This window comes from Gymnoscopelus braueri (genome assembly GCF_963280865.1).
Source record: "Gymnoscopelus braueri genome assembly, chromosome: 7".
NCBI classification, from domain to species: domain Eukaryota; kingdom Metazoa; phylum Chordata; class Actinopteri; order Myctophiformes; family Myctophidae; genus Gymnoscopelus; species Gymnoscopelus braueri.
In genome coordinates this window covers 14,556,448-14,574,746 of record NC_137608.1, presented here as the reverse complement: position 1 = coordinate 14,574,746, position 18,299 = coordinate 14,556,448, and the positions used below count along the sequence as shown (strand labels likewise).

At 43.6% G+C, this 18,299-nt stretch overlaps 1 protein-coding gene across 1 annotated transcript in view; it reads left to right on the top strand.

The window, feature by feature from the left end:
• Window positions 1-16,447, top strand: part of LOC308088561 (rapamycin-insensitive companion of mTOR-like) — a 44,922-nt gene extending 28,475 nt beyond the window's left edge. Inside the window, exons 31-37 of the mRNA XM_080433051.1 lie at window positions 516-1,644; window positions 9,659-9,918; window positions 10,909-11,115; window positions 11,349-11,507; window positions 12,264-12,384; window positions 13,698-13,836; window positions 14,300-16,447. Of these exons, the coding sequence (XP_080289177.1) occupies window positions 516-1,644; window positions 9,659-9,918; window positions 10,909-11,115; window positions 11,349-11,507; window positions 12,264-12,384; window positions 13,698-13,836; window positions 14,300-14,380 (2,096 nt within the window). The 3' untranslated portion in view covers window positions 14,381-16,447. The remainder of the gene's footprint in view (window positions 1-515; window positions 1,645-9,658; window positions 9,919-10,908; window positions 11,116-11,348; window positions 11,508-12,263; window positions 12,385-13,697; window positions 13,837-14,299) is intronic.
• Window positions 16,448-18,299: the final 1,852 nt, after the last annotated feature.

Genomic DNA, 18,299 nt, shown 5'->3' with positions numbered 1-18,299 from the left:
GGTCTGGTGACGCTGTAGAAGGTTTGGGTTTTCTCGTTTGCAAAATCTAAACGACCCAATCGGGATCAAGGATAATCCAGCATGAACCAATCGCCCAAAGAGTCCCACTTTGGCCACGCCCCCATCTCAGAAAAACGGCTGCACTGAGAGGGCTTTCAGGCTGAATAATGGAGTGAAACGAAATGAAAATTCAGGCTTGAGTGTCAGGCTAATGTGGATCCTCTTCTAACGGCTATTAGAAAGCGGTGTGGTGTTTTTGAAGGGCTGCAACTATAAATCATTTTCTTAGTGATTATTCTATTGATTACGTTTCCGATTGATGAATAATCAAGAAGCGTGTTGATATTGATTTACGAATAAACGAGAAAATAAGTGAATAGATTTGTCTGGTCTGATCAATCACTTAAGTTCTGTTTTATACTTTGTCGTACAACAGTGTTACTAAAAAACTAGTTCGATAAATTGTTGCACCCCTAATCCTACGTATTAACTGTCACACACTCCTTTGTCCTCAGGCATGTACATCCTGGACGATGACAAATGCGACATCCTGGACCAGTCGGACGACACCGGCCACTATCGCTCCAAGCCCATCAAGGACCGCAGCCCGTTCACCATCCTCGCCTCCACACGCTTCGTGCGCAACCGCTTCCTCAACTCCCTGTCCCTCCCCAGCAAGAAGCTGCGCTCCACCAGCGACCCCAAGGCTCCGTCCGGCTCCCGCACCCCGACGGAGCTCAAGACGGGGGGCATGCGGCGGAACAGGACGGTGACGGAGCCCTCCATCTACTGCCAGGGGGACGTCTTCACCCCCGTGTATAACGGCAGGGGCATGCCCAAGAGCCCCACCGTTAGCCTGGAGACGTCGTTTGTGGGTACCAGAGACAGCTCCGACGAGCAGCTGGCCGACGGGCGCCTGACACGGGCCGGGGGCATGGTGTCGGGAGGCTCCGGGGGTCTGGCGCTCGAGGTCCTGGGAGGGAACGGTACCGCCGAGCCCCCCAGCAGCCGCGAGAGAGAACAGAGTAGCCGAGAACGTCTCGCCGGCGGGGACGGCGGCTCCTCGACGGGGAACGGGGGAGGCAGCGGGGGAGGGGGCGGCGGAGGGGGCGGGACTCAGTTCAAGAGCCGCAGTCAGAGCTTTAACACGGACACCACCACCAGCGGGATCAGCTCCATGAGCTCCAGCCCGTCCCGGGAGACGGTGGGAAACCCCGAACACAACGACCCCGAGCCCGAGCCCGACTCCTCGGACTGTGTGAGCCTCAACACCGTCGTGTCGGCCGGTACCATCAAGACGCTCTCCTCCCTCACGCCGCAGGCTCACGCCAACCACCTGCCCGTCTCCAAGTCCAACTCGGTCTCCCTGGTGCCGCCGGGCTCCTCGCACACCCTCCCCCGGCGGGCGCAGTCTCTCAAGTCGCCCTCGGTGACCACCATCAAGAGCCTGGCCGACTGCAGCTTCATGTACACCAGTCCGCGTGACGCGCTAGGCTACGCCACGCTCAGGCGGCTACAGCAGCAGAGGATACACCCCTCGCTGTCCCACAGCGAGGCGCTGGCGTCCCCCGCCAAAGACGTGCTCTTCACCGACACTATCACCATGAAGACCGGCAGCCTGGACTCCAGGCTGACGCCACGCAGGTAATGCTGCTTGAGGAGGCTTAGTAGACTGAACAGCAGGAGCTAGGGCTGGGTTCAATTAATCGATACGGCAATTATCGTATCGTATTCCTTGCCGATAATTGTATCGATACAGAGGCTACCATATCGATGCGGCAGAAAATGCGTGACGCGACAAAAAAAAAAAAATATATACATATGATATACATGATTAAATATTTTGCATTTATCCATCAAAACATTATTTATTTTTATTTTTATTTATTTCCTTGCTTTTTGTTTAACCCATTAAGTCCGATTCTTAAAATGTTTTCTATATCTTCGAAAAAAATATATTTTTTTACGATTTTTCAAAAATAGCAGAGTGCCGCGCTATGAGCTTGTAGATCTGCTATTTTTGAATAGCTAAATCTAAAGTGACTTAAATTCGTTCCCGGTCTTAATGGGTTAAACGTTATCAACTAAGTTTTTCAAATTGTTTTGGAAACTTTCCATTTTCTCACAATATATTGGGTGGTCTAGGACTCTGCTAAAGTCAATTTAGTAGGACACGCGGTCATTATTCAAAATCAACGCGCATCGTGGCCTCTGTATCGTGATACGTATCGATCGTGAGGTTGTAGAAAATACGCAGCCCAAACAGGAGCCTTTACTGCCTTCTTGTCTGACTGTTTTTCCACTGTCTGTTGGTGTTATAAATGAAGGGTTAAATGTGTATGTTATGCTGTGTATCTATCAGGTTGTATGATAGGAGGGGCACGTGTCCAGAGCCCAGCACCATAAATCCCAGTCCGTACCGCAGAATGTCTCAAATCCTGGTACCGCGGTGGGTGATCCAAACTAGTGTTCATCCTGTAGTTAGTGCCTCTGTAGAGAGATGTAGACTAGCTGCTTGTGCTGGTGATTTCCACACGCAGTTATCCTTCCTGCTTATAGGTTTTGGCCAGCAGCAGTGAATGTAATGCTTGGCTTGATAAAAAACCCTTTAGTGGATGTAGTAGACCCATCCTGTGCTACAAAGGCCAGTGGTTGGTTGTTTCCATTCCCTTCCCTTAAAGTCCAGATGAAACACCACTTCAAGATGATCTACTGTCTAACTTCCACATCGTGATGTATTTCAGAGTGAAACAGGATAGGCAGGCGGGACATAACGTTGGGAAAGTTGAAATTTGGTCACAAGGAACATGGAGAACTACAATTACAAGTAAAACACTGATTGATGGGTAGTGGTGTAAAAAATAATTGATTCATAGATTAATCGTGAAAAAAAAATAATCATATTGCTCATTGCACAGAGCAGCAGCCAGATGTATATGTTGTTCAGTATATCTGGTGCTTGTATTGACTGATAAAAACGTTGCCATGTTGTGCAGTAGTATAGAAAAGTGTGATGCATCGCGATGCATCGTCGAATCGAATCAAATTATTACAAGGTTAATCGTAATCGAATCGTTACCTGCTGAACTGTAATGGAATTGAATTGTGAGGGCAGTCCCAATGCACACCTCTATTGATGGGTGGATATAATTCGTTGAAATTGGTTGTTGTGCCTATTGTAAGCAAGAAAACATGATTTTATTTTGATATAAAAATACAAAGTGTATATCTCCATGGCATATATTTATGAATACATTAGGTGCACAACAATATGACTGGTATCATCACAGGATGTGGTCTAAAAGTGTTAAAAGGGAATTTATCATTTCACCTGGACTTAAACTCCATAGTGCCTCCCTCTCCCATTGAGACACAATACAGTTGTGGCCTTCTTATACAGTAGTCGAACTCCCATAGAAAACCTGACCCATAGGCTCTAGGTTTCAGCTCTAGTGTGTGTTAGAATGATGCATACTGTACGTGATAGCCTAGGCATTCACTTCTTCAAGTTGTGGCTTGCTTGTCCTTAGTGTGAGCTTGTGAACTTCGGTTCACAAGCTGAACGATTTATTTAGAACTTCTGGCATTGGCTTCAGTGTCCATTTAATTTTGTGCTTGTTCTGTTTTCTATTTTCACACCTTTTTATTTCTTATAGTAACGCTTAATCGTACCACTGCCTTGTTCCAAAGCAATAATAGCCGGTAGAAGATTAAGCTGTTATACTGTGTGAATTATAGCCATATTACGCATGAGGGTGTGCTTTACCGTGATTATTGGCACGACAGTGATGCGGTCAGGGAGGAGGCGGAGACGAGTTCCGCGAGCGTCAGTGAAGTCAGCGTGACGCCACAAAGGTATATATGCTGCTTGAGGAGGCTTAGTACAGTGGCTCCCAAACTTGGAATTATTTTGGGGGGTCTGCAGATGATTAGCTTAATGTGCTACAATTGTTTTCTCACTCAACAGTAAACAAACCAACATACAGTATAAGCGTAAGCGTATACAGGGTATCTGCACATTTCTAAAGTTACAATTTAACTACTTTTAAGACCTTTTTAATACCAAATTGGCCAAATTGTCACATATTACGTAAGAAAGAGGCAAATGTTGTGAAAATAGCCGATCTACAAGCTCACAACGCCTCGCACTACGTTTATCTGTGGAATCGAATCGAACAAAATGTAATACCTACAACTCCAAGTGCTTGTCAGGGTGGGGGGGGGGGTCCCTAGTTCAAATATGATAATTTTGGGGGGTCCCCATTACAAATATGATTATTTTGGGGGGTCCCCAGTTCAAATATGGTTATTTTGGGGGTTCCTCAGTTCAAATATGATTGTTTTGGGGGGTCCCTAGTTCAAATATGATTGTTTTGGGGGGTCCCTAGTTCAAATATGATTGTTTTGGGGGGTCCCTAGTTCAAATATGATCGTTTTGGAGGGTCGCGGCCTGAAAAGTTTGGGAAACCTTGGCTTAGTAGACTGAACAGCAGGAGCCACACATTATTGCCTTTTATGTCTGACTGTTTTTCCCACTGTCTGTTGGTGTTACAAATGAAGGGTTGAATGTGTATGTTATGCTGTGTCTATCAGGTTGTATGATAGGAGGGGCACGTGTCCAGAGCCCAGCACCATAAATCCCAGTCCGTACCGCAGAATGTCTCAAATCCTGGTACCGCGGTGGGTGATCCAAACTAGTGTTCATCCTGTAGTTAGTGCCTCTGTAGAGAGATGTAGACTAGCTACTTGTGCTGGTGATTTCCACACGCAGATATCCTTCCTGCTTATAGGTTTTGGCCAGCAGCAGTGAATGTAATGCTTGGCTTGATAAAAAACCCTTTAGTGGATGTAGTAGACCCATCCTGTGCTACAAAGGCCAGCGGTTGGTTGTTTCCATTCCATTCCCTTAAAGTCCAGATGAAACGCCACTTCAAGATGATCTACTGTCTAACTTCCACATCGTGATGTATTTCAGAGTGAAACAGGATAGGCAGGCGGGACATAATGTTGGGAAAGTTGAAATTTGGTCACAAGGAACATGGAGAACTACAATTACATGTAAAACACTGATTGATGGGTAGTGGTGTCAAAAATAATTGATTCATAGATTAATCGCGATAAAAAAAATTATCATATTGCTCATTGCACAGAGCAGCAGCCAGATGTATGTGTTGTTCAGTATATCTGGTGCTTGTATTGACTGATAAAAACGTTGCCATGTTGTGCAGTAGTATAGAAAAGTGTGATGCATCGCGATGCATCGTCGAATCGAATCAAATTATTACAAGGTTAATCGTAATCGAATCGTTACCTGCTGAACTGTAATGGAATTGAATTGTGAGGGCAGTCCCAATGCACACCTCTATTGATGGGTGGAAGTCATGATATAATTGGGTGACATTGGTTATTGTGCCTATTGTATAAGCAAGAAAACATGATTTTATTTTGATCTAAAAATACAAAGTGTATATCTCCATGGCATCTATTTATGAATACATTAGGTGCACAACAATATGACGGGTATCATCACAGGATGTGGTCTAAAAGTGTTAAAAGGGAATTTATCATTTCACCTGGACTTAAACTCCATAGTGCCTCCCTCTCCCATTGAGACACAATACAGTTGTGGCCTTCTTATACAGTAGTCGAACTCCCATAGAAAACCTGCCCCATAGGCTCTAGGTTTCAGCTCTAGTGTGTGTTAGAATGATGCATACTGTACGTGATAGCCTAGGCATTCACTTCTTCAAGTTGTGGCTTGCTTGTCCTTAGTGTGAGCTTGTGAACTTCGGTTCACAAGCTGAACGATTTATTTAGAACTTCTGGCATTGGCTTCAGTGTCCATTTAATTTTGTGCTTGTTCTGTTTTCTATTTTCACACCTTTTTATTTCTTATAGTAACGCTTAATCGTACCACTGCCTTGTTCCAAAGCAATAATAGCCGGTAGAAGATTAAGCTGTTATACTGTGTGAATTATAGCCATATTACGCATGAGGGTGTGCTTTACCGTGATTATTGGCACGACAGTGATGCGGTCAGAGAGGAGGCGGAGACGAGTTCCGCGAGCATCAGTGAAGTCAGTGAAGTCAGCGTGACGCCACGAAGGTATATATGCTGCTTGAGGAGGCTTAGTACAGTGGCTCCCAAACTTAGAATTATTTTGGGGGGTCTGTAGATGATTAGCTTAATGTGCTACAATTGTTTTCTCACTCAACAGTAAACAAACCAACATACAGTATAAGCGTATACAGGGTATCTGCACATTTCTAAAGTTACAATTTAACGACTTTTAACTCATTGAGTGCCATTAACGTGTTTCACTTGTTTTAGTGCTATGGTGCAACGTGCCATTAACGTGTTTCACGTGTTTTTTTTTGTTGGAAGTTTTGATTTGCAGCTCCATCCACTCCATCCAATTTTTTTACTTTGAAAAAAAAAGAAAAAAGTAATGGCCAGAAATAGATATTAATAATTTGGGCACTCAATGAGTTAAGACCTTTTTAATACCAAATTGGCCAAATTGTCACATATTACGTAAGAAAGAGGCAAATGTTGTGAAAATAGCCGATCTACAAGCTCACAACGCCTTGCAGTGCGAGGCGTTGTGAGCTTGTAGATCGGCTATTTTTTTTTATCTGTGGAACCGAATCGAACAAAATGTAATACCTACAACTCCAAGTGCTTGTCAGGGTGGGGGGGGGGGGGTCCCTAGTTCAAATATGATAATTTTGGGGGGTCCCCATTACAAATATGATTATTTTGGGGGGTCCCCAGTTCAAATATGGTTATTTTGGGGGTTCCTCAGTTCAAATATGATTGTTTTGGGGGGTCCCTAGTTCAAATATGATCATTTTGGAGGGTCGCGGCCTGAAAAGTTTGGGAAACCTTCGCTTAGTAGACTGAACAGCAGGAGCCACACATTATTGCCTTTTATGTCTGACTGTTTTTCCCACTGTCTGTTGGTGTTACAAATGAAGGGTTAAATGTGTATGTTATGCTGTGTCTATCAGGTTGTATGATAGGAGGGGCACGTGTCCAGAGCCCAGCACCATAAATACCAGTCCGTACCGCAGAATGTCTCAAATGCTGGTACCGCGGTGGGTGATCCAAACTAGTGTTCATCCTGTAGTTAGTGCCTCTGTAGAGAGATGTAGACTAGCTGCTTGTGCTGGTGATTTCCACACGCAAGATATCCTTCCTGCTTGTAGGTTTTGGCCAGCAGCAGCGGTTTTTAATGCTTGGGATTGATAAAAAAAACTTTAGTTGATATAGTAGACCCATCCTGTGCTAGTGCAAAGGCCAGCGGTTGGTTGTTTCCCTTCCCTTCCCTTAAAGTCCAGATGAAACGCCACTTCCAAGAGTATCTACTGTCTAGCTTCCATATCGTAACGTATTTCAGAGTGAAACAGGATAGGCAGGCGGGACATGACGTTGGGAAAGTTGAAATTTGGGCCGTGTCATAATGAACATGGAGAATTACAGTAAAACACTGATTGATGGGTGGATGTCATGATATAATTGGTTGAAATTGGTTATTGAGCCTATTGTACAGTAAGCACACATCTAAAAATACAAAGTGTAAATCTCCATGGCATACTGTATATTTATAAATACATAGGATGCACAACAATATGACGGGAATCATCACAGGATGTGATCTAAAAGTGTTAAAGGGCATTTCTCATTTCACCTTGACTTTAACAGTAGCCTTTAATAGTGCCTCCCTCTCCCATTGAGACACAATACAGTTGTACAGTAGCCTTCTTATACAGTAGTTGAACTCCCATAGAAAACCTCCCCATAGGCTCTAGGTTTCAGGTCTAGTGTGTGTTAGAATGATGCATACTGTTGTACGTGATAGGCATTCACTTCAAGTTGTGGCTTGCTTGTCTTTAGTGTGAGCTTGTGAACTTCGGTTGCCGCTGCAGTGTTGAATGATTTATTTAGAACTTCTTGCATTGGCTTCAGTGTCCATTTAATTTTGTGTTTGTTCCGTTTTCTATCTTCACACCTTTTATTTCTTATAGTAACACTTAATCGTACCACTGGCTTGTTCCAAAGTAATAACCTGTAGAAAAGTAAGCTGTAGTACTGTGTGAATTAAGCAATATTACACAAGAGGGTGTGCTTTACCGGGATTATTGGCACGACAGTGATGCTTGGTCACTATCGTGACCAAGCATCACTGAAGTGCCAATAATCATGGTAAATGGTGCATTTATATAGCGCCTTTATCCAAGGCGCTTTACAATGATTGTGCATTACATTCACCCATTCATACACCGATGGCGGAGGAAACCATGCAAGGCACCAACCTGCTCATCGGGAGCAATTAAGGGTTCAGTGTCTTGCTCAAGGACACTTCGACACTAACTCTGGGGGAGCCCGGGATCGAACTGGTAACCTTCCTGTTCCCAAGCGGCCGCTCTACCTCCTCCTGAGCCACCCCTGAGTGTAATATTGCGATTATACAACAGTTATCATCAAAATAAAACAATTTATTCATATTGTGGGGCATTTCGCTCTCAAAATAACAACCTTTCTGTGAGTGTTATCTCTGTTATCCTGGAAATACATGGGATCCGACCTGACGGAGACAGAGTCACTGTTTACTCCAATAAATGTGTTATAAATTAAGGGTTAAATGTATATGTCGTGCTGTGTCTATCAGGTTGTATGATAGGAGGGGCACGTGTCCAGAGCCCAGCATGATAAAGCCCAGTCCGTACCGCAGAATGTCTCAAATGCTGGTACCGCGGTGGGTGATCCAAACTAGTGTTCATCCTGTAGTACCTCTGTAGAGAGATGTAGACTAGCTACTTGTGCTGATGATTTCCACACGCAGATATCCTTCCTGCTTATAGGTTTTGGCCAGCAGCAGCGGGTTTTAATGCTTGGATTGATAAAAACCCTTTAGTGGATGTAGTAGTAGACCAGTGTTGATTTTGACAGCACATTTTCATTTAGTCATAGTCTTTTGAATAAAATTTCATTTAGTTTTAGTCATCTGAAATGTTTTAGTTTTAGTCTAGCTTTAGTGGACTAAATATCATAAGATTATAGTCGACTAAATCTACAGTTGATTTAGTGGACTAAAAAGTATTTTGGCGGGCCGTAATGGCGTCGTAATGACTGATTTTACACTTGGTTGCATGCTGAAAATAAATCTACAAGCCCACAACGCGTCCCGCTGCAACGCGTTGTGAGCCTGTAGATCTGCTATTTTCAGAGCGCAACACCCAAGCGCCAACGAGCATAAAATGACTTGTGTTTGAGTTCTACTGGATCTCTTCTCCACTAGAGCCCCTCCCTAACAGTCTAGTTTTTATTTGTTGACGAAATTGTCAATGTATTGGTCATAGTTTTAGTCATCGTAGCATAGTTTTTATTTCGTTTTGATTTAGGTTTAGTCAGTGAAAAAAGGTGGTCGACGAACATTTTTCATCATAGTTTTAGTCGACGAAATCAACACCTTTTGAGTCTGAAAGCCTAAAAGTAATTGTGTCGTGAAATGTCTTAATCGTGACGGCCCTATTCTCAACAAGTCTCCGTCTCCATCCTGTACCCAACGCTCTCCTTATTCCCTTCATCCCCCTCCTCCTCCAGTCTCTCCCCCTGGTTCCTCTCATCACCAGCCTCTCCTCTCTCCCTCCCTAGGTTCCTGAAGGCGCTGAGCTTTGCCTCCCTGGACAAGGAGGAGCTGCTGTCTCCCATCAATCAGAGCACCTTGCAGCGCTGCTCCTCGGTACGCTCCATGGTCTCCAGCGCCACCTACGGCTGCAACGACGACTACATCGGCCTGGCACTGCCCATGGACATCAACGACATGTTCCACATCCGGGACGCGCCCTACTTCCAGCAGAGAGTCAGCCCGCCCTCGGACGAGAGGAAGCGCTTCCTGTTTGGCGACGGAGACGGTAAAGGCTACGTAAAAACAGACATTTTGAAAGCTTTTTTTTTTTTTTTTTAAGATTAGTTTTTGGGGCTTTTATGCTCTTTATTTATAGGACAAGTAGACTTACAGGAAATGGGGAGAGAGATGGGGAGGCAGCAAAGGTCGTCGGGATTGGGACTCGAACCCACGCTGTCAGGCTGGCATTGCAGCCTAGGGTGCCTGGACCGCCACGCTGTGGCCCAAGCTGAAAGCAAAAGTTACTCTTAAACAAGTAGTTCACCCAAAAAATGAATTATTTTCTATCGATTACACACGCCATGAAGCCTTGAATTCATGGAGATTTTTTCGTTTTTGTCACATTCCTAAGCCAATAATTCGATGACCGGTTGGCTGCTTATTAGGAGACTCTTTGAGTCTCCTACCAGATAGACTTCGCTGGTCTTCGCTGGTCATCAGATTATTGGCTCAGGAATGCGACAAAAACAAAAAACAATCCATGAATTCAAGGCTTCATGGGGTGTGGAATTGATAGAAAATAAGTAGTTTTTTTGGGGTGAACTACTCCTTTAACGATAGTATACTACTCGGAGGGATTAGAAGTAAATGGTGTGCATTTGCGTGCTCACTCAATTTCTACCAGGACCCTTAAACATCCTTAAGATATGTTGGACCTCTATCTTATGCTACATAAATTAAGTAAGTAAGTAGTTTGGAGTGGCTTATTGTCTTTATTGGCTGAGAACAGGGGTGTCTATCCCCTTTTCAATGTGCTAGACCCCTGAGATGGATTGCTGAGGTGGAGCACAACACATACCATCAGCTCCCAGTACTTGCCTCACCTCTTACTTACCCAAGCCGTGCTACTCATACGCTGAGTCGTAGGTGATCTGGGATTGAACCCAGAACCTTGAGCTACCGAGGACACAAAAATCAAACTTAAAAACTAAAATATGTGAATGACATGCATATTTATGAGGAACTCATAAATGTCCCCTTGTCCCCTCCTGTGTAGACCGTCCCACTATCCCACCGCTGAGGCAGCAGTTCAGCATATCCGAGTTGATCGGCACCCGGGGGGAAGGCCAGAACCACGGTCTGGGCCCAGAGGAGACGGGCCTGCAGGAACACACCGAAGAAAACTGCATCTACTGTGTGGGAGCCATCATTCTGGGATACCCCACGCAGCCACAGATCAACAGCACACACACTCGCAACACAGGTAGACGTCGCATGCAGTCGGACACAGCCGTCTACACCAGTGGTTATAATAATAATAATGATAATAATAATGATATTGGCTCATTTCAAAACTATACATTTTTGACATCCCTTGTCCAAATTCCCCGCTGAGTGTTCCTGCACCAATGTCAGGCCTTTAAAGTGTCGCTAGATTTTCAACTGAAAAAGGCTGATTTAAGTAACAAGTCTAAACCTTAACTTGTGCTTTCCTAGACTACGTTGATTTCCCATCGTGGGGGGGACAGAGTGGCCATCGTCTGGAGGTGATGCCTCAGTCCAAGTTCTCCGGGGTGTCGGGCTGCAGCGATGCAGCCGTGTCACAGGGCTCCGTGTGCAGTACGCCCACCCCCAGACCCAGTGACATCGTCATAGGTGAGACTGCACGTAGATTTAACATTACATTAAACCCATTAACACATTACCCGCCTGCCGCCTTGATATTAAACATCGTTTTTTATCCCCTTGCCAGCGTAATTACCTTAAATAGACGATCGTTGAAACGCCGTGGAAGCCACGTTGTGTACAACAACAAAAAGGTCCCCGTGGGTAGGCGGAGGGATCCGTGTATCCACTGGGACAATAACATTCCAACCACGAGCAGCCATTTTGGTTAAAAACGGGTGGTTTTCAATGCAAAAAAAAGAAACTGAGTTAGGAGTGTTTTTCTAAAAATGGATGGATGGATGTCTGTTTTTTTGGAATGACGTCACATCCGACTACGGTACTTCTTCTCTGAGTGACGATCGATCATTCCAAAGCTGTTAGGGCGCCCCTTGGGGAATAAAAATTAAAATAAAAAATAAAAAAGATAATAGAATGCAGATCTGCGTTCTTGGCGGGCAAGTGATTAATTAAATAGAACGCAGATCTGCGTCTTTGGCAGGCAATGTGTTAAGATCTGAGGCCGATTCTACAAATACCCTCTAAATCAGTAGTTCGCAACACTTTCAAGACTTTTTTAAAAATTTCAAAAATAACAGATGTACAAGCTCGCAGCGCAGCACAAAGTTTTGGCAATTATTTTGGTGGCCCACTTGCAATATCCTCACGGCCCACCAGTGAGCCATCGGCCCTCAGGTTGAGAACCACTGTTCTATTCTAATCTGTGTGGTTTTGTTGTTTTATCAGGCAAGTCGATATCAGAAGACGGCCCCGCCTGCCGCATTCTGCTGAGGAAGGAGGTGCTTCGTCTCATTGTCAACCTCAGCTCCTCAGTAGGAACCAAAGGCCATGAGACCGGGCTGCTAACGTAAGGCCACTCACACTCATCGCAACTTTGCAAACATCTGCCACGTGCTGTTGCATTACCTTATCTTATATGCATGGATTTAACCGCTTCAATCCGGGAACGCATCTGTCATTTTAAGATTTCTCTGGGCTATTAAAAAATTGCAGATATACTATAGCTCATAGTGCTTTGTAGCTTGTAGATCTGCTATTTTTGAAAAATCTTGAACATTTGTGCAAATCTTTGAATACATGTATTTTTAAAGCAGACATTTGAAACTCAAATCTTTGCTTCTGTGGTGGTCCCTGGAAGAAAACATTTTGAGATGGGCGTCCGCAGTCAAATACATATCTAAAGATGTTTTCTAAATCCCACCAGTATGTTGCTATATCAGTGGTGCTCCAACTTTTCCATGTCAAGGACCACCCAAAATGATATGTAACCCCCCACATATGCTGTTTCAAAGTTTTGCACAAATTGTTTACGTTTTTGGAACCGACAATAATCTACAAGCTCACATTTTTACATATCGTGCTAATAGTTTAGGAAACACAGCGCTAGTGTGTAGGGCTTCTTTCATGCTGTTAAGAAAGATGCAGATTAGGACTAACAAACATTTTCTTGAGATTTTATTTAGTTTTTTAATCCATATATATGACCTTACACCTCACTACATCACTTATATATTTAACACATTGAGTGCCAAAAACGGTCCGGACCGTTTTTGAGAAGCCATGCGTTGTGTGCCAAAAACGGTTATGATTTTTTTTTTACTTTTTTCCTTCACAGCACCAGGAGATATCATTTTTCGAAGATTTAGACTCCAATCCACTTCCTGGTTAACTTCAAAAGCCTGTATCTCGGCTCTTGTGTACTTTTTTTTTAAATTATGTATTTTCGACTATTTTCAACTGGCTGCAACTATGGAACAGATTACCTAATGTTTTTAATTGTTTTCCCCCGATTGTACGAGACCTATATGTGTGTAATGAGGGGATCACCGTGAGGACGGTGATCACTGAAAATATTTTGTGACTACTTGAAAAAGGTTCAAAAATGGTTAAAAATCCAGGCACTGACTGTACCCTGTTTTAAAAAAAAACCTGGCACTCAATGTGTTAAGTAATGCCCTATTTGATCATACTACAGTGTCACACAAAAGTACCAGATCTGCAAGCTCGAAATGCGGCGCAAAACTACGCGTTTTGATCTTGTAGATCTGATATGTCTGCTATTTCTTTATTTGAATCCTGAAAAGTAACCGTTTTGGACATACAGTATGAGGTTTCCACCCGACAGAGACGATATATTCTCTTTATTTTCTACCCCTCCAGGATAAAGGAGAAGTTTCCCTATGCGTTCGATGACATCTGCCTGTACTCGGAGGTTTCCCACCTCCTGGCCCACTGCATGTTTCGCCTCGCCTCCAGACGCTTCATCCAGGAGCTCTTCCAGGATGTGCACTTCACGCCAGTGAGAGATCCTTCTTTCTTTCTTTCTCTTTCTTTTTCCTCCCTCCCTCATCCCCTCATTTCCAGTGGTGGACAGTATCATAAGTACATTTACTTGAGTACTGTACTTAAGGATTTTTTTGGAGTATTTTTTATTTATTTTTTTCAAGCTAATGACTTTCATTCCGCTACATTTTTTAATAGAAATATAGTACTTTTGACTGATTTCTAGGATGGGACTCTTGGGACCCAAATTATTGAGTTAACCACTTAAGCCCTATTTCAAATAGCTTGTAGATCTGTAATTTTTACTATTATTTCATAATTTCTGAAAACCTCAGAAAATTTCAGACAATTCCTGGGGTTCATAATTCATACCTAATTATACTTATTTACTCGAGTATATACTTTGCTCACCACTGCTAATTTCTTTGCCTCTTGAGTGTACCATTCGCTGTGCGTCACACGCTGCCATGTGTTTTCAGATGTACGAGGAGGCGGAGATCATCTTGACCCCGCCCCCAAACCCCGTAGAAGAGGACGGCGACCCTCCTGCAGAATCCTGATCACCTCCCCACCTCTCCTCTGCACCCTCCTCCTTCCGACCTTTACTACTACCACAACACAAAAAGACTAGAGTGACTGAAAGAAAGATTAAGGCCACAAGGAGGCGCAAGAGAAGACATTTGGTTCATGTTTGTGTCACTTTGAATAACAAGGGGAGACGGGCATGGCCAAGGGAAAGAGAAGAGGAAGGGTGGCCGTCGTTCGCGTTTCTTCCAGCAAACGAGAGCTGTAAACAAAATTATCTCCACGTCTATTAACAAAGTTTTTTTTTTTTTTTTTTTTTTTTTTTTTGTAACTCAACACGCCTAATGCTGTTTCAGACTGTTGTAAAAGGAACAAGAGGAGAGGGGAGCAGTTTAACCAAATGCTGTCTTCAGAAGGACATGTGGCAATCTCAAGAAGCAACACTCAATAATACGTGGGACTTTTTTTGCTTACGGACAAGCTGGATCACTAAGACCAAGACTGACGCTGTGTAAAAAAAAAAAACGTATAACAGGAGAAAAAAAAGACAGAAAACAAACAAAAAATCAACATTTTATCTCTTTCCAGAGGTGGTGTTTTATGTAACGAAATTAATAAGGCATGTTGTGTCAACCCAGTGATTTTCTTGGACCTCATACTCTCTTCTCCTCCCCTCCCACTTAATGAAACAAAACACTACAGAGGGTCCTGTTGTTTTTATTTTCTGTTTATTTTTTTGTTGTCGTTGTTAAAACTACCCAAGGCCCTCCCTGGTGCATTCCCCCCACCCCAACCTTCAGTCTGTTATAGCCAGGTTTGTGCCGTAAAACTCTCGCTTCTACTTCCTGCTTCCTTTTAGCACTTGTCAGCCGAGTATTTTTCTTATTTCTGTCTCAGACAATCAAGCGCCAGTAGTATTGTGTTTTCTATTAAAGCACCGTATCCACCCACCCCTTACACGATACGTATGCGTGTAGAAAAAATAAAGAAAAACTGCATTTCCGCTTAAATTGCGCCACACTTCTGTGTTCCGTAAGTGTGTCTCCTTCAGCCATTGCGTTAGGGGGGAGTGTGCTTGTCGGTTGTACAAATCTCCAGCAGGAGGAGACTCCTCTATAGACTTGCGCTGGTCCTTGTGCAGGTGCTGCTTCCCTTATTATCGTTGCTGTCGAGCAGAAACCTCTTATCTTCATAATTCTAACTTTTTGTGTTTTTTTTTCTCCGTAAATTAACGCCCACAAGCTCGTAATCGCGACGCGATTTGAGCTTGTTGATCTGCTGCTTTTGAATTTGAATCCTGAAAAGTAACAGTTTTGGACATATGAGGTTTCCACCCAACAGAGACCGACGTTATGCCTCTGATCTCCCTTTGCGAAGGAAGAATCGCTGCCGCCGCCTCGCTGAAGAAACAAAGCCCTATTATTACTCTTGGCTTGGCGAGCCAGTGGTCGTGTGCTGAAAAATAGCAGATCTACAAGCACACAACGCGTGTGAGCTTATATATCTCCCTATTTTCCATGCAGGACACGATGCACAACCAAGTGTAAATCAGGCAACAGTGTAGGGCTGCAACAGTTAATATCGGTATAAATCGATCTTAATAAAATCGATGAAAAGAGAGAAAAAAAATGAAAATAGCTGATCTACAAGCTCACATGAGCTAGTCGATTAGATACATTTTCTTAACACTATAAACACACTACTCGATTGTTTGATTAATCGGAAAAGTAATCGATAGACTAATCGCTAAGAAGATAATTGCAGCCCTACAACAGTGCTGAAATTTTGCTCTGCTCATAGACTTGCCTAGAATCTTAACCATACGTATAAACCCAGCAGCTACTGTACCTGTTGTTATGCCTTTCTTACCTCTGTGCTTCACACTTAACCCACTGCATGTGCAACTCGCATGGCAAAGCTGCAACGTCAGTCACCTTTACCCATGGTCCTTCAAAAAGAAATGCTTGTAAACCTTTTTTTTTTCCTGTTTTTTTGTTTTACTTGAGATAGATTGCCATTTACGTGTTGCCATTTACATTGCAGAGATATGATTATCCCTGGATTGTTCTTCTCACACAATGCAATATCACTGTCTATCATTGGCTGCGATGGGGGGGGGTGGGGGCGGGCTAATGCGACGATTTGGGGATTCGTAAAAGGTTTTCCAGGGAAACGGGAGGTCTCGTTTCCATTGGCTTGTTTTTTGCTCTAATGCTGCTACACAAATGGACTCGTAGAGAGATGATTCATAGATCCGCTGAGTGATGTCAGACCCGATCTATTTATTATTATGTCTGTACCATAGAGTGAGCTCAACCAGAGAAGAAAAAAAAAAGTTATTTATATTTTTTCCTCAAGACTGTATTATAATTTAAAAAGATTTTTTTGTTTTCTTTTTTTTTTTTTGCCTGAATCGTGGTTTCCCTTGTATAATGTGTACAGTATGTTTTGGGGGCATTGCTGACCTAAAGAAGCATACAATCCTATCAAAGGGATACACTTGTTAATAAAAACAAAAATTACGAAATACCCAAACTCTTAAATAACCTGTACCAGTCTCATTTGTATCTTTGCACTGAAGTTGTCTTTTACCAAGCGACAGATTGATTGCTAGCTGAAAACTAAATGCTCTATTGCAGGGGTTCCGGGGACCCCCAGGGGTCCTTGAGGGGGTTCCAAGGGGTCCCCAGCTAAATTTGTAACGTATTTAGTTCACAGTTGCATCTTCTATGCTTCTGACACAGCTCTCGTGCCAGCCAGCTGTGTCAGTGGTTTGGGGTTTAAGACCACCATTTTCACATTTCCACTCTCCATCTAAATTCTACAATGTTTAGTATTTCGTGCTCACTTGCATCTTCCATGCCTCTGTGGCACGAGAGCTGCGATCAATGGTTTGTAAGCACATGGTTGTGGTTCAAGACCACCATCAAGCGACGGTCACACCAAAACTTTGTGTCTGACTATGTGGCCGTCTTTTTGCAATGGTTTTCAATGGGAACGGAGCGTTTTGTTGGCATTGCTCAGCTTTCTTATGCGTAAGTGGAGAAAAAGTGTATTTGAAGCAGATTAATGCTCGAGACCGTTGCTGCTTTTCCCCCTCTGTCCGTGTCCAATCAGATGAGTCGAAGGCAGACCGACCTGGTAAGGTTAAGACAGAAGGCGCTGCAATCTAGGCTGCTCTGGCTGCATCTTCCATGCCAGCGTGGCACAAGCAATAAGGTCAGGGGTTTATAAACCGAAAGGTTCTGGGTCCAAAACTCAACAACAACTCAAAAAGCAACTAAAACGACTATGACATCAAACTGGTGATATTTTTAAAAAAAAAATACTGGTTCATATGCCTCTCAATAAAAAATTAAAACAGCCATCGATTCAAACTTAAGACAGGGGGGTTATGTCTGATAAAACTAGACGCGTCGCAATTCAGGGCAATTGCAAAGTGTGGTTGCGCCGACGCCGGTTGCGGGTTGCGGCCGCCGGGACTCGAGGAATGCGCTGGGAGGAATACCGTGGGAGGCTGCGCCAATTTCATTGTCACGTAACTCCTGAGATCACTTGCGTTTCATTTTGAGAGGATTGATCCCCCCCAAAATCATGTTTTTGCATTAAACGGTTACATTTTGCGCATTCGTGGCGCCCCCTATGGATCAAAGTGGAAATGCTTTGGTTTACTGGGGAAAACAGGCCACTCCCGCTAACTTTGGAAGCCAATTACGGACGAACGGTAAGGACTATCAAAACGCCGTTCGTACATGTTTATCGCATGTCTCCAGAGATTATGTGTACCGATTTGGACAAAATACGTGGGAGGAGGAGCTAAAAGTGTGTTTTGAAGAAAATTCAAAATGGCGGAAAATCTATCCAGACGCAAATGGGATTTTTTTATTTATTTTACAACCTACAGTTCAAAAGTTATAGGCCAAAAGGTGAAGTGGGCTGTTATAGCGCCACCAT